The following is a 13641-nucleotide window of genomic DNA, read 5'->3' on the forward strand; positions in this document are numbered from 1 at the left end:
GTGTAAACGCAAACATTTTCTGAACCCAGAACTCAAAAACGATTTGTTTCCACTTAAAGGAGACATATCATGCTTTTAAATCCTTCCTTTTTACATATAAATCATACAGTTGTGGTCTATACAACGCGAAACTGCAATACTTGGGTCTGAATTCCTCATTATTATAGCTCCACAGGCCCCTTTTCTACCCCTTTTCTGATGTGCTTCTGAGAGCAACTCGTTTTGGGGCGGTCTCTTCAAATGCAAATGAGACACTTCATACCCCGCCTCCTCTCCAGGTTGCAGAGGTGACACTCGGTTCAACGTCACCCTGTTCGGCCATCTTTGTAGTTTGATAGAACAGATACAATTATCTAGCGGCGCAGAAACTTTATATTCACACATTATTTACAAAATGTCAACAAGGGAAGATTTGTCCATCCAGCCATACATGTTGGAGCCAGAGTCGGACCCGGCGGAGCGAGATGAAAATGACGATGATGCACCTACAGAACAACGTCTTCATATGGATGTAACGCAATGGTGTGTTACTATATTTACACTAACTTCTCCATCCATGCCCACTACTACAATACTGCCTGTATTACAACGACTATTTAACACAGAAGTTACATTATAATCTAAAACGAGCACACAGCGCTAACATATGAAGACGGTGCAACTGCTAATGCTAACAAAACAATGACAGGGACGTCTTATCATCACACTTTTTAGCGTTATATACAGCTTACCGAAGTGCTCTGTTCGTCGTCTCCATAGATAGAAGGAACTGACCGCTCAATCAGACGAAGTCTTTCGGCAAATCCTTCTTTATACTGGCGGAGGTTGCTGAAGCAGTCGTCCTTAAAGTGATTCGCGCACACAAAAATGACCTTACCCACAGATGTGGGTACATTTCTGTGAAAAATAAAACTCAACCAGGCACTTGGAAAAGGTTCTGATGCTGGGAGACGGTGTAACGAAGCTTGTGGGTTACTACATCCAACAACCGAACATTTCGACTTATCCTCTCGTAACTTCGGTTGGACTACAAAATCGCAGCGTTAAACAAAAATGGCGGATTGCTCGAAATGTCGATGTCCTAATTTGGCAGTTCCGCTGAGAATACTGTGACGTCATTGTTCAAAAAACGTAATAGAGAATAGAAAAATCGAAACCGATCGCAAAATATGACCAAAACAGAATATAAAGATATCAACGGAGCACCTGAAGAGACTACTTTGAACTTTTCTGTACTTCTAAACACTCTAAATATACAACAAAATGCATTTAAGGGCTAAAAAAGTGGATTTAGCATGATATGTCCCCTTTAAAACATTATCATCTAAACAGGACTAATTCTCACTGAAGGCTCTAAACTATGACATGAGACGTTTCTATTCCAACTTATTTGAAAACTTCTAAGACTCCAGTTGGTTTGTTTAACCTAAACGTCCCGATAACACACCAGAAATGTTCCCAGTGGCTCACGTTCAGTCTGAATGGTTTGTCAAAGATGTCGGTGGTTCTACAGTGACACTGTTGTGTAAAATTCACAGTGGGAAAACCTGGCTTTGTAATCTTCCCTCTGACTTGTGGAATCTGGCTCAGCCGCTCTGCACAGCCACAGTAAGAATATTCAGGAGGGCGTCTCTCTCTCTCTCTCTCTCTCTCTCTCTCTCTCTCTCTCTCTCTCTGTTTTCTCGACATGTTGGTTTAGCACTCTGAAGATGGAACTAAGATCCTCATTAAAAAGCTTCAGCTAAAGACTCCCACTCCTTCTCTCCGGGCAGATGCATGCTGGGATGTCAACGCCCTGCTTTTCAATGCAGAGCAAAAAGAATGCAATTAATTTGTTGTCAGGTTTTGAGCTCGTATATATTATTTATGGCTCTGATCAAAAGAAGAGAAGCTTGCGATAAGAAAGCCTGCACGCCAGCTTTTCATCACATCTTGCTCTTTGGAGGGATTCCACTGGAGCGCTTGTGAGAAAAACCATTGCGCCCGTCGTGTAGGTGCGACTGCGTTGCTAAAAATAGACAAAAAGAGGTGGAAATGAGGCAAGGCATTTCAAACAGTGGTGTTCTGGACCCCCTGTGTGTTTGCGGAGAGTGAAGGTGCTCTCGGTGGGTGGAGCTCTCGGCTCCTCTTGGCCTTACGTAACCTGTTATGCAGCACCTGCTCGACTCGTCTCTGCCTCTACCTGCAGATAAGAGGCGCTGATGGGCGTGTTTGACTTGGATCAGTTTATGAGTGGCGTCAGAATGACTTTATTATTTTTTAAACTCTGAGCTTCTTATCAGGGATTTAATCTCTTCAGTTGTTCATAAAAAAATTCAGTTGTGTCAATGCAACAATAATTTTTCAGTGCAGCAATTTTTAATATGTGTTTTCATACAGTTTACTGTTGTGGCAGATGTTAAACCGCCGGGTTCACCCACAGAGGAACGGAGTCAGAACTTTCAGTCATATCTATCTATCTATCTATCTATCTATCTATCTATCTATCTATCTATCTATCTATCTATCTATCTATCTATCTATCTCTCTATCTCTCTATCTCTCTATCTCTCTATCTATCTATCTATCTATCTATCTATCTATCTATCTATCTATCTATCTATCGATCGTTTTGTGTTCATGCTACATCAGAGGTGTATTACATTTTAATTAAAGTGCCACATTCAGCCCGGTTTCATCCTGAGTGAGCCGGACCGGTAAATTAGAGCCATAATAATCTTTAACTTTAAATGTTAAAAGTTTTTCTTGGTTGTGTTGCAGAGTACGCCTGATGAAAATTTCAATGTTTTCACAAAAAACAAATAATTACTTCCTAGAATTACTCTAATTTCAACATAAAGCAAATTTTGATAAGAGCCTCTGGTAAAATTCAGTGAAATGTCAAAAACCAAACCTGTTGCATTATGGGTGTTTTTACACCCAGATAGTCTGGCTTTGAGGCTAATGCTCGCTTGCTACGCTTCATGGCAGCATCATGACATCTCAGTTTGGGTCTCAGTGTTGTGTTGTATCGCTGCTCTTAAGAAATATTGTCTTATAGAGTTTTATCATTTTCTAGGTAGTTTTGCTGGATTGGAGCCTCTTGCAGGCCTTTTGTTTGACACCTCAGCTTCAGAGCCTTAACAAGCCAACCATCAGTCTACATCAACTGTTGAAGCAGAAGCTTCAATGCGTCAAAACCAGTTTTGTTTTCAGGTATTCAGTGGCGTTTCTACATCTAGATACTTGGTGGAGCAAGATTTTATATGACACCACTGAATGGCAGAGTAAAGTGGCTGCGTGGCGTTTTAGCCACAACAGTATAACGGCCATATAGGCACTGATCCCGTGAAAAGGTTGAGCCTTGGAGATAGCCGATCAAAAAAGAAAAATTCAATTAGGAAAGAAAAAATGAAGTTGTGGTCGGGTGTCGAACCGAGGACTGCTGTTTCATAAACAGGGATCTCCGGTAAAGTTACATAAACATTAGATTCTTGCAAGGTCTTGGTCACCGTGTCTCAGTTTATCATCAGTTAATTGCAGTTTTACCTCTAAAGTAAGTTTCAAACTCCAGTGAGTATTCAACCTAATTCATTTTGATTCTGAAATGTTCGCTCTCGCTGCTACCAAGCTGGTATTTATGACGACTTTTTCCAGTTCTGTGACGCAGAGCCTCAATCAGCGCCAGCCACTCAGCTCTGAGCTTCTAAATGACTTTGTTGGTGGGGCTTCAGGCTTCAAGCCCCACGACGCGTCAAGATCATGTGATCTGAATGAACGGAGCCAGAGACTGAGCATGAACACTTACACTTTACTGCATCCAATACACACTGCATGGCGAGAGAGGGGCGAGCTACACTAATGCACCATCGGTGTGGATCAACAACCTGCAGCAGCAAGAAGAGACCAATAACCAGGGTGTTCAGTCCTCACACACTAATTATTTGCTATATAAGAGGAAGTTTTATTCACAAACAAGAAAATATTGTATAAAAATGTAGAACATACTTTGCATGCAGTCCCTTCTGGTGACACCAGGGGGGGCTCAGTCCCCCTGCCCCTAATGACCAGTCGCCCCCTGCAGGTATTTCAGATGCGATCTGAAGCAAATTCATCTCACTTTTAAAATGAATCCAGTTCAAAACACAAACACATGTTCCTGAAACGTCAGATAAAATGGCTAAATTCACAAATCTTCCTGCAGGAGGAAGACGGAGAGGAATATGTGGAGTTGGAAGAGGTGGAGATCGTCAACGTCATCCAGCAAAACCCGCCGCCGGCAATCCAGAAGATCTCCCGGACGGAGGTGAGGACGGCGCTCAGGGAGCTCCCCGAGCCCACCAAGCTGGACACGCGCTACTTCGGGGAGCTTCTGGCCGACGTCTACAGGAAGAACTGCGACATCCACTCCTGCATCTCCGAGCATGTGTCCAAGATCCGAGGACAGTAAGTGGAGAGAAAACAGAGTTGTCCTTTCACACGCTGATGATTCATTCAGCTGAGTGTGTGAGTGTGTAAGTGTGACGGTAATCCTCCTTTCAACTCTTCACCTCTGCCACACCTGAGTCCATGATTCACCGAATCACTGACTGAACCCTCAGATTGAACTCCTGGTGGCAGAAAATATCACTTCAAGCCGTTCACCTTCTATATAAACAAGAAGCAGCGGGCGCCAGGTTTGGTCCCGGAGTAGAACCACATCAAACTCACTGGCCTCCAACAGGGCTGCCTTCACTGTGAGAAACGAGTTCTAAACGCTACACGCTCTTCAGGGATGAAGATACATGATCAGGCATGACGTTTGGGTGCAGAGCAAACATCCGTCATGGTTCGATCGATCTGAAGGGAATGTGGGATTAACACGGGTTCAAAGTTTAGACCAAATCTGAAAAACACAACCAGAAGAACCACTCGAGCCAAAACAATCTTTTTTCTCCCTGTCATTCTTCAAAAGTTTCCCGCCCACATGGGAAACATCTGCGTCCATGCAACACCATAAAAACTACTCAAATAGATATAGTACTATAGGTCTGTAGGTGGCGCTGTAACGCTGCCACAGAAATAAACCACAAACGGAGAAGAAGACACGAAGCATGAAAAAATGGAGAAATCGACAAATCCACCATGTGGCCTTTTTGAAGCGACGAGGGGGGCATCATCGTTTTCAGCTAATGTGCGTCTCGTCTGTCCACACGTCAATGCCAAATTAAAATCCCAAACTTTTGTTGTGTTTTAGGGTTTGTTTACACAACAGCGCTGCTCACGGTCACTGAAAACACCCCTTTTTGTAAACGGCTCCCAAGGTGGAACTTTTAGAAAACACTCCAGAGTGGCATGACTTTCAGTCCATATTCTAGTTTTAGATTGCATAGTGGCAGATTCCTAGTTGAGAGCAACCCTGAAGAGCATGTCTGTGTACTGCCATCAGTAATGTGTATGACGTATTGTTCTCTGACATTGTCGTGTAAACGTTGTCGGGCTGAGCCTCCGTGTGTGTTGCAGGAAACACCAGCTGGATGCGAGCGTCGACTACAAGGTGAGAAACAAAGAGAAGATTTACTTTGTTTCAGTAACTTTCTGTCGACATGTTCAATCACTGTTTTTTTATATTTTCATATTTAATATATTTACAGAGAAAACATTGGTGGAAGAAATAAATAATTATTTATTTGTATTATTGTCTGATAGTCTGCAAAAATAACACGTATCTCAATAATTCATTTTATTTGTGTTTTAGTTTGTATTTTATTTGTTTCTTTCTTTTCTTGTTTTCTTTTTTACCCTCTCTAAATTTTACTTCATTCGGGTTTTTTTCTTTACTTTTTTCTTCTTTTCATTCTTTTGTTACGTTTCTATAATTTTTCTCCTTTTCTTTCTTTTTCATTTCCTTTTCTATCCCTTTCTTTTTTAGTGCTCTCTCTCAGATCTCCATCTCATCTCTCCACAGTGAACCAAAACTAATAGATAAAGAATATGACGTCTAAGAGCATATGTCAATAAAGTGAAAGTAGAATTTCTTCCTCTGAGCTCAACATGTAGCACTTTGTGTCGGAGGGTCTTTATCTTCAGCCTGCAACTGTCGTTCTATTTTACCTTCTGCTCTGCAGCTTCAATCTGACCTATTGCTTTAAAAGAAGGAACGTTTGAGTTTGTTTCTGCTCCATTTTAAGAGATCAGAATCTAAATCTTGTCTTTCTTGTTGACTTTGCGTCGTTGAGGTGGAGAAAGAGGAGGTGGAGGCTCTGCTGCCCAAAGGAGCGACTGAGCTGACCAAACAACAGATCCGCTACCTGCTGCAGGTTCGTCACTCCTCAAACTCTCCACTCACACTGAAATGCATCACATATCAATATTTCTGATGACAGGCGGGCTATACCTGCAGGTTCGTCAGTTTCATGTTCGTTATAATCAATCAAACATTCAATCATTCATATGTTTCTAACGGCTGCAGGTTAAAAATTGCATGAATTAAACTTCCCGTCAATTTATGTTCAAACATGGAAACGGAAAGATTTAAGCCCATTTCAGACTTTAAAAAAGACATTATTTTGAACTTTTATTGTGAGTCTGCATAAAACTCACAGACTACATTTCACTTATTGTAGGTTTTTTAATGTTCTTCTTTTGAATGCATCAACGCATGATTTCCTTAATGAACAGAAAATAACACTGTGTGTGTGTGTGTGTGTGTGTGTGTGTGTGTGTGTGTGTGTGTGTGTGTGTGTGTGTGTGTGTCCCAGACTCGTCTCACTGCCGATAAGAGCATGCGTCTGCTGCTGGCGACCTTCAGCAGCCTCCGGGAGGATCTGCTGCACATGTCCGAGGATCTGAGGGTAAAACTTCCCACTTGAAAATGTTGAAATGTTCCTTTAGTTTCCAGTCGAGGGAATGTGACTCCGACACTCCCAAAAACACATCGTCATTGCGTTTTCATTTCAGAAAAATTTCAGTTTTACACGGCGACATTTTTGAAAAAGGATTTTTCCTGCACGATTGTAAAGTTCTAAACTTTTGCATCAGTTTCCAGTAATAACAGACAAAAAAAGAAAGACTTGGGTGATTGTATTTATTACATCATGTCCTTGTCACATGTTGTTACATTCATTCAGCTGATATCACCGGCCCAGCCTCTTTTCTTCTTTTCACAAAGTCATTCACATTTCAGAAGCATCTCCGGGTTACATTACAGCCTCCTGACATACTGCAAATATCAATTTATCAATCCGGAATTTAACCCATTGAGGTCAAATACGTCATGTAACAAGGAGGTTATGTAACGACCCGATTGCCTGTTTGTATTTGATTTATATTCATAACAAAATGTAACAAAGTCTTGGCTGAGGACGTTTCCAGCTCCCTGCTGCAGGTTGGAACAGCATGTCCCACAGTGAATGTATGAACATCCTCACAGAGATGTGTGTGAAGCCATTTAACTGCTCCTCTCGGCAGGAATGAGCAGGCTTCAGGCAGAAAACTGCCTGTTTTATGGTCAGAGCCGGTACGTCAGTTTTACTGTGGTTCTGCATTCCAAACAGGAACAATTACAAGCTCGGGTTTTGGTTTTCAATCTTAAACAACAAATGAGCGTCTTTCCCTGTGTGAAGAAGCACCTGGGTTCGTTTTAACGTCTGAAAGAGGTGAGTGTGTCACGTGACAAATGAGATTTGTTTGTTGGCAGCGTCTGGAGACCGAGAAGGAGGCTCTGGAGAGAGATCTGAGCTTTAAAGCCGACCAGGCCAAACAGTACGACAGCCTCCTGGAGGCCGTGAGGGACAACAACAGGCAGCTGCAGGTACCGTGTGTGTGTGTGTGTGTGTGTGTGTGTGTGTGTGTGTGTGTGTGTGTGTGTGTGTGTGTGTGTGTGTGTGTGTGTGTGTGTGTGTGTGTGTGTGTGTGTGACGTGGATACTAAGCATCCAGATGTGGTGCAGCTGTCCCTGAAGGAGACGACGGCCGCTCAGCGCTCTCTGGAGTCGCAGCTCAGCGGCAGCCGGAGCAACGACTCAGGGAGGGAGTTCAAGATGAAGGAGCTGGAGGGGAGGATGAGGGTGCTGGAGAAGGAGAACGAGATGCTGCGACAGAAGGTACACACACACACACACACACACACACACACACACACACACACACACACACACACACACACACACACACACACACACACACACACACACAGACCTTACGTTTGACACCCTGTTGTCACGATAAGAAATGAGTCAAGTGATTTACAGGTGAAGATCCTTCATCCGCTCATTGGACGTTCACCATTATTCTATGTTTGGATGTTGATCGTCATAAAACATGAGTAATCTGATTACTGACCCCAGCTCTGTGTCTGCTCCATCAGCTGGCCGGTCAGGTGAGCAACTCCACCCTGCACATCAAGACAGAGGAGCTGTCGCGTCAGTACCAGGACCAGCTGAGCGCCATGAGCAGGGAGAAGGACCAGGAGATCCAGAGGCTGAGGGTGAGAGGGGGTGGGGGTGGGGGGGGATGGGGGTTTGACTCCCCAAACAGAAACCATCTTCACATGTCAATGAGAGGCGTTAAATTCCATGAGATTAAAGTAGATCCTCCCGTCGTGCTGATTCCAGACCCAGATCACAAAGATCACCACGGAGATCACCACCGACCGCTCGTCCTCGGACAGGAGTCTCCAGCTGAAGATCTCCGAGCTGCTCGCCATGCTGGAGCAGCGGCAGACCACCATCACTCGACAGGAGGAGGTAGGACGCGCACACACGCATGTTCACACACACAAACACACACATACAGACTTGTTTCACTTTTCAGGTCCAACTGCATTTTAAGTTTGTTTATAAATCCTGTAACATGACACCGGTTGGCAGAGTGCGCACACACACACACACACACACACACACACACACACACACACACACACACACACACACACACACACACACACACACACACACACACACACACACACACACACACACACACAGGGAAACCCCGGTTTGATTCCCTGCAGGAAGGACGTCCAAAGTAGACAGTGTACAGAACAAGACTATTTTATGTCACTTTGGTCATAGTTATGGCTTTTAGTTGCATATAAAAGTTTAAGTCGTTACAAACACCCAGTGTGTTGGAAGCGGAGCTGAAGCAAGCTTGACCTCAACACGGTTCATCTCTTACATTACCGTCACCTTGGTGCGTATTAACAGCTCTGTTTACGTTGACCTCTGACCTCCCGTCGCCCTCAGGAGATCAGACGACTGATGCTGGAGAAAAGCAGCGACAACTCCAAGAGCGTCACCAAGACAGTCATCACCAAGAGGTACACGCTGCTTAACATCGTCGACTCTTAATCGTCTCTCAGCTAAAACCTCACGGCTTCAAAAATCTGAAAATGAATCGTCTCAGCTGGAGAAAAGGCGGTTTACTGATGTCACCTTGATTTATTGAGAAAGTCATTTTTTCAGATTTTCAGGCTTTTTAAAGGCAAATCAATTCGTTTATACAGCTCCACTTTAAATCTTTAACACTTTATTTGCTCCTCACTTGAAAAAATGCTGGCAAAACTATCAAAAACAGATAAAATCATCACAGTTTTATTCGCTCTAAAGAAGTGTCGACAGATGATGTGAGTGGAGCTGATCTGTGTGTGACTGTGTTCAGGTACAGGAACCAGTACCCCTTGCTGGGTTTACTCAACGACGACTACCAGCTCACCTCGCCCGTCAAAGAGGCCAAGACCATCGTCATCGAGAGGACCGGCGAGATGATCAAACAGGTAAAAGCAGCGGCGGGGAGACTTCAGGACCGAGGGGCCGATTTCAAGTGAAAATGCTAAACTATTGTGTTTTTTTAATTAATGACATAATGAATGAATGAATTTATTTATTAATCCTTCTTCTTCTTCTTCTTCTTCTTATATAGTTGTTTTTTTATTAATCTGATTTCGTATTAAAAACAATATGACTGTTACTTGAACTCATAATTCTTGTTAAAAAAAACAATAATTAATTAGAGAAAATAGATCAAAACGCTTTTACACCGATTGGATATTTTGGGATATTCTGAACGGATTTATTAGAAATATAACGACTTGCTTCTGATGGTGTCACTGTACTTTTAAGTTTCATTGGGGGAAATAAGGCTGATCAATCAAATACTCTGCTCATGCAAACTGAAAAATTTGACATTTTTGCCATTTGTTTTCAGCATTGAGTAAACCAGTGTTCTTGATTTGTGTGTGTTTAAAATACACCTTAACGTCTGACCTGTGTTTCGTTCCAATGCAGGAAATCATTCTTACTCCTTAAAGACACACAATGCTTCTCTCCGACAGGAATGATCCCCTCACCAGAAGACCCGACGCCCCCCCCCCCCACCCCCCTTGCATGCTCCTCCCCTTCCCCCCAGGGCTTTCCAATATTGGTGGTGGTTAAATCCCCCCCCCCCCCCCATGAAATTTGGGGTCCTTGCTTGAACCAAATTGAGCTTGTTGCAGTTTTTTGGTTGGGCTTTCCTTGTTTGTATAAATCAAAATGATGGAAGTGTCGAGGCGGCGCTACAGCCAGGTCTGGATTTCAATCATGACAACTGGGAACTGGGTGAGATTAATAAAGTCAGTTTTATACGGAAAACCTCTTGAGCTGTAAAGGTGCATTGTCCTTTTTAAGTTGTCCGCAGATGACCACAGATCAGGGGTGTCAAACAGATTTTTTATTTTTTGTAGTTGAGGGGCCACATTCAGCCAGACCTCATCTTGAGTCGGCTAAAATCAATTTAAAAGTTATTCTTTATGAAGATGATGAAATCATCTATATTTTAACAGCTACGGCCAAAAATGACTCCCAATTTCAACATAAAGGATATTTTAATGAGACGATCTGGTGCAAAATGTCCGAAAACGTCTCCTGGAGCTGTTGCATTATGGGTATTTTTGGCTTTGAGACTAATGCTAGTTTGCTTGCAATGATCTCAGGGTCTCATTATTGAGTTGTGTTCACTACGCTTAGGAAATTGTTCAAAAATCTGTCTTGACACCCCTGCCAGAGAGTATAATCAACAAATCAAACCAATTCTGACCTGATGAGAAACGCCGGCGTTCATTTAACGTGTTGACATCAGAGCGCGGTAGCAGTGGGACCTGTGCTGTTTCTCTTCCTGCAGAATCACAGAACATGTGATTCTGTGATATACTGCAATCATCCTTTGTTATACAACGTTAACCATGAATCAGCTGAAAACCTGATCTGTTCATTTCATTCAGACTTAAAAAAAAAAAAAAAGGATTGTATTGTGATATATCACTGGTTTCCTCGTCCATTCCTGCTGTGCAGGACGTAATGAGCCTGCATGAGACGCTACAGGGACGCTTCATAAATGCTAAATTTCCAGAGAAAGTTTGAGCGTTTCCGTCTGAAATGTCCCCTGAAGAGGGCAGAAATGCCTCGACAAGGAATCCACAGGAGCCCGAAGGTGCAGTTCATATCAACCAGGCTCATCGGGCCTGTTTCCTTTTGAATGCTGCATTTGTGGGATGAGCCGCATGTCAAACAGCTTTTCTCCGCTGGTGCTTGTCTTGCTCTGAGCTTCTGCCAATCCCCCACCCCCCCTTCAGGTGCAGACGGCATGATTTGAACCTTATGGATCGGATTGGAGTCAAAAGAATAAACGGTAACAGTGTGGAGAAGATTTGTCTTCGCTGAGGACTTTTTCAACCAGTGCAGATCAGACGATTTACAGGGTTGGACCAAACGTCCCCACAATCAGTGAAGCTCTGGAGACACAAACAGAATGAGGAGGAAGCTGAGGACAACATGTCTCGTTAAACCAGAGTCCTTCAATTCAATTCAGTTTGATTTTTATAGCACCAGATGAGAAAGACGCTCAGTGAAACCTACAACAGCTTGACTAGAAAACGGTCCAGGGTGTCCTGAAGCAGCAGCTCTTACTGTACGCTTAATGCAATATACAAGCCTTGAGCCAAACCTCCAAATAGAGACTGTGTCAGCCTCCCAGACTGAAACTGGGTTCTGGTTCCTCATGAGAGGAGCCTGAGACCTGAAAGCTCTGCTCCCTTTCTACTAAAACCTAGGAACCTCTAGGGGGCAGCACTCTGAGAACCAAGCGTTCTGTAGATAACCTGGGAACCTCCAGGGGGCAGCACTGTGAGAACCAAGTGTAAGTCTTAAACTGTTTTAACCTATAAAGCTCTTAACAACCAGGGTCCATCATATGTTAGAGCCCCTTGATGCCTGAATTTACTTACAATTATATTAAAAAAAAAGGTTTTGCTTTCAAACTGATGCTAAATTAAGTAGACATAGTTAATTTGTCTATGGAACATAGTAGAGATTTACATTTCGCCTAGGATTAGAGCACTGATGACACAAAATCCTTTACAACTATTTACACCATAGCAACGAGAGGCCAACTAGAACAGGGTGTTAAACAGTCTGTCTACTTTTCTCCAGTCAGATTGGACCCTTACTCGTGTAACACACGAAAGCAGTTGTTTTTGTTGAGTTCGGGTCATGAGTCATGTCGGTCCCTCTCCGGCTGGTCCATCGAGAAACCAGTGCTTGGAAAAAGTTTCCAGGTATGTGTTGAATAGGAGCAAACCGGTGATGGGGGATGAATTCATCAACTGGGCTGCAGTCTGAATGCAAAAGGTGTCGAGGCGAATCAGAGACAACAGGCATCAAAGGGTTAAATTCTATTGTAGATTGAACAGGAAGTCAATGAAGAGATGGCTCATATTGGAGGGACTTGATCTCCTGCTGGTTCCTGTCGGTGCTCTCACTGCATTTTGAATCAGTTGAAGACTTTTTAAGCAGTGATTGGGACTTTCTGGATTAGTTCCTCTCAGGCCCCGTTTACACGACAACGTTTCACGTGACAACACCTAATCTGTTAAAAACAAAGAGTGCGTTTACACGGCAGCAGCGGACACAGAGACAACGATGTAGTTAGTATGTTGGGCCACAGGAGGGCGCAGTTGGTTGATTTTGTTATAAACCACACAGACATGTCCAGAGAACAAAACACTATAAACGTGAGGAAAATGGAGAGAACCTGACATCCGCATGGACTGATGACACATCAGATGATCTCAGGGAGAGTCTCAACTATTAAACTACTGATCTGGACGATAAAACTAGAATATGGACCGCGGGTCGTACCACTACGGGTCGTACCACTACTCGGACGCCATGTTTGTTTACAAACTGAATGAGCAGGAGGGGGGAGGGGGAGAAATGTGCAGTAACAGGCTCTGTAGCCTCCATCAGTCTCTGCAGGAGGGATTAGCGGCCGTGAAAGAATCTTTCCACTTTGGGAGCCGGATTAAAAACTAAGTGGATACAGTACATCAGAACACTGGTGCCGTGTAAACGGACCCCCCAAAGATGAAGAAAGTTTTGCGGATACGCTCGTATTCGTTGTCGTGTAAACGGGTCCTGAGTCACACATGCAAGGTCAAGTCAGCTTATGTTCATGTACTGTTTTAACATGTATTTATTACCGTTACCAAACAAAGTTGGGGTAAAGGTTATGTTTTTGTCTTGCTGTATTTATTATTAATTGGTTTGTGTGTAATATGTGTATTTTACTGAACAAAACACATTTTTGTAATAACGCAGTCAGTTTTAATGCGATTGATGTCAAATCAAGGCCAAAACATTAAGTTTGG

At 43.2% G+C, this 13641-nt stretch overlaps 1 protein-coding gene across 2 annotated transcripts in view; it reads left to right on the top strand.

Moving 5' to 3' along the window:
- Positions 1-11309, top strand: part of pof1b (POF1B actin binding protein) — a 29408-nt gene extending 18099 nt beyond the window's left edge. The window contains exons 3-13 of one of the 2 annotated variants that reach the window (XM_080483654.1): positions 4184-4425; positions 5482-5515; positions 6198-6278; positions 6720-6812; positions 7658-7771; positions 7910-8062; positions 8326-8445; positions 8573-8704; positions 9203-9276; positions 9618-9732; positions 10291-11309. In XM_080483654.1, the coding sequence (XP_080339780.1) occupies positions 4184-4425; positions 5482-5515; positions 6198-6278; positions 6720-6812; positions 7658-7771; positions 7910-8062; positions 8326-8445; positions 8573-8704; positions 9203-9276; positions 9618-9732; positions 10291-10296 (1164 nt within the window). In that variant the 3' untranslated portion in view covers positions 10297-11309. Of the gene's footprint in view, positions 1-4183; positions 4426-5481; positions 5516-6197; positions 6279-6719; positions 6813-7657; positions 7772-7909; positions 8063-8325; positions 8446-8572; positions 8705-9202; positions 9277-9617; positions 9733-10243 lie in introns of both variants that reach the window. The other variant, XM_080483653.1, reaches the window with a different exon arrangement.
- Positions 11310-13641: the final 2332 nt, after the last annotated feature.

The sequence above is a fragment of the Lipophrys pholis genome, assembly GCF_963383615.2.
Source record: "Lipophrys pholis genome assembly, chromosome: 16".
In the NCBI taxonomy this organism is placed as follows: domain Eukaryota; kingdom Metazoa; phylum Chordata; class Actinopteri; order Blenniiformes; family Blenniidae; genus Lipophrys; species Lipophrys pholis.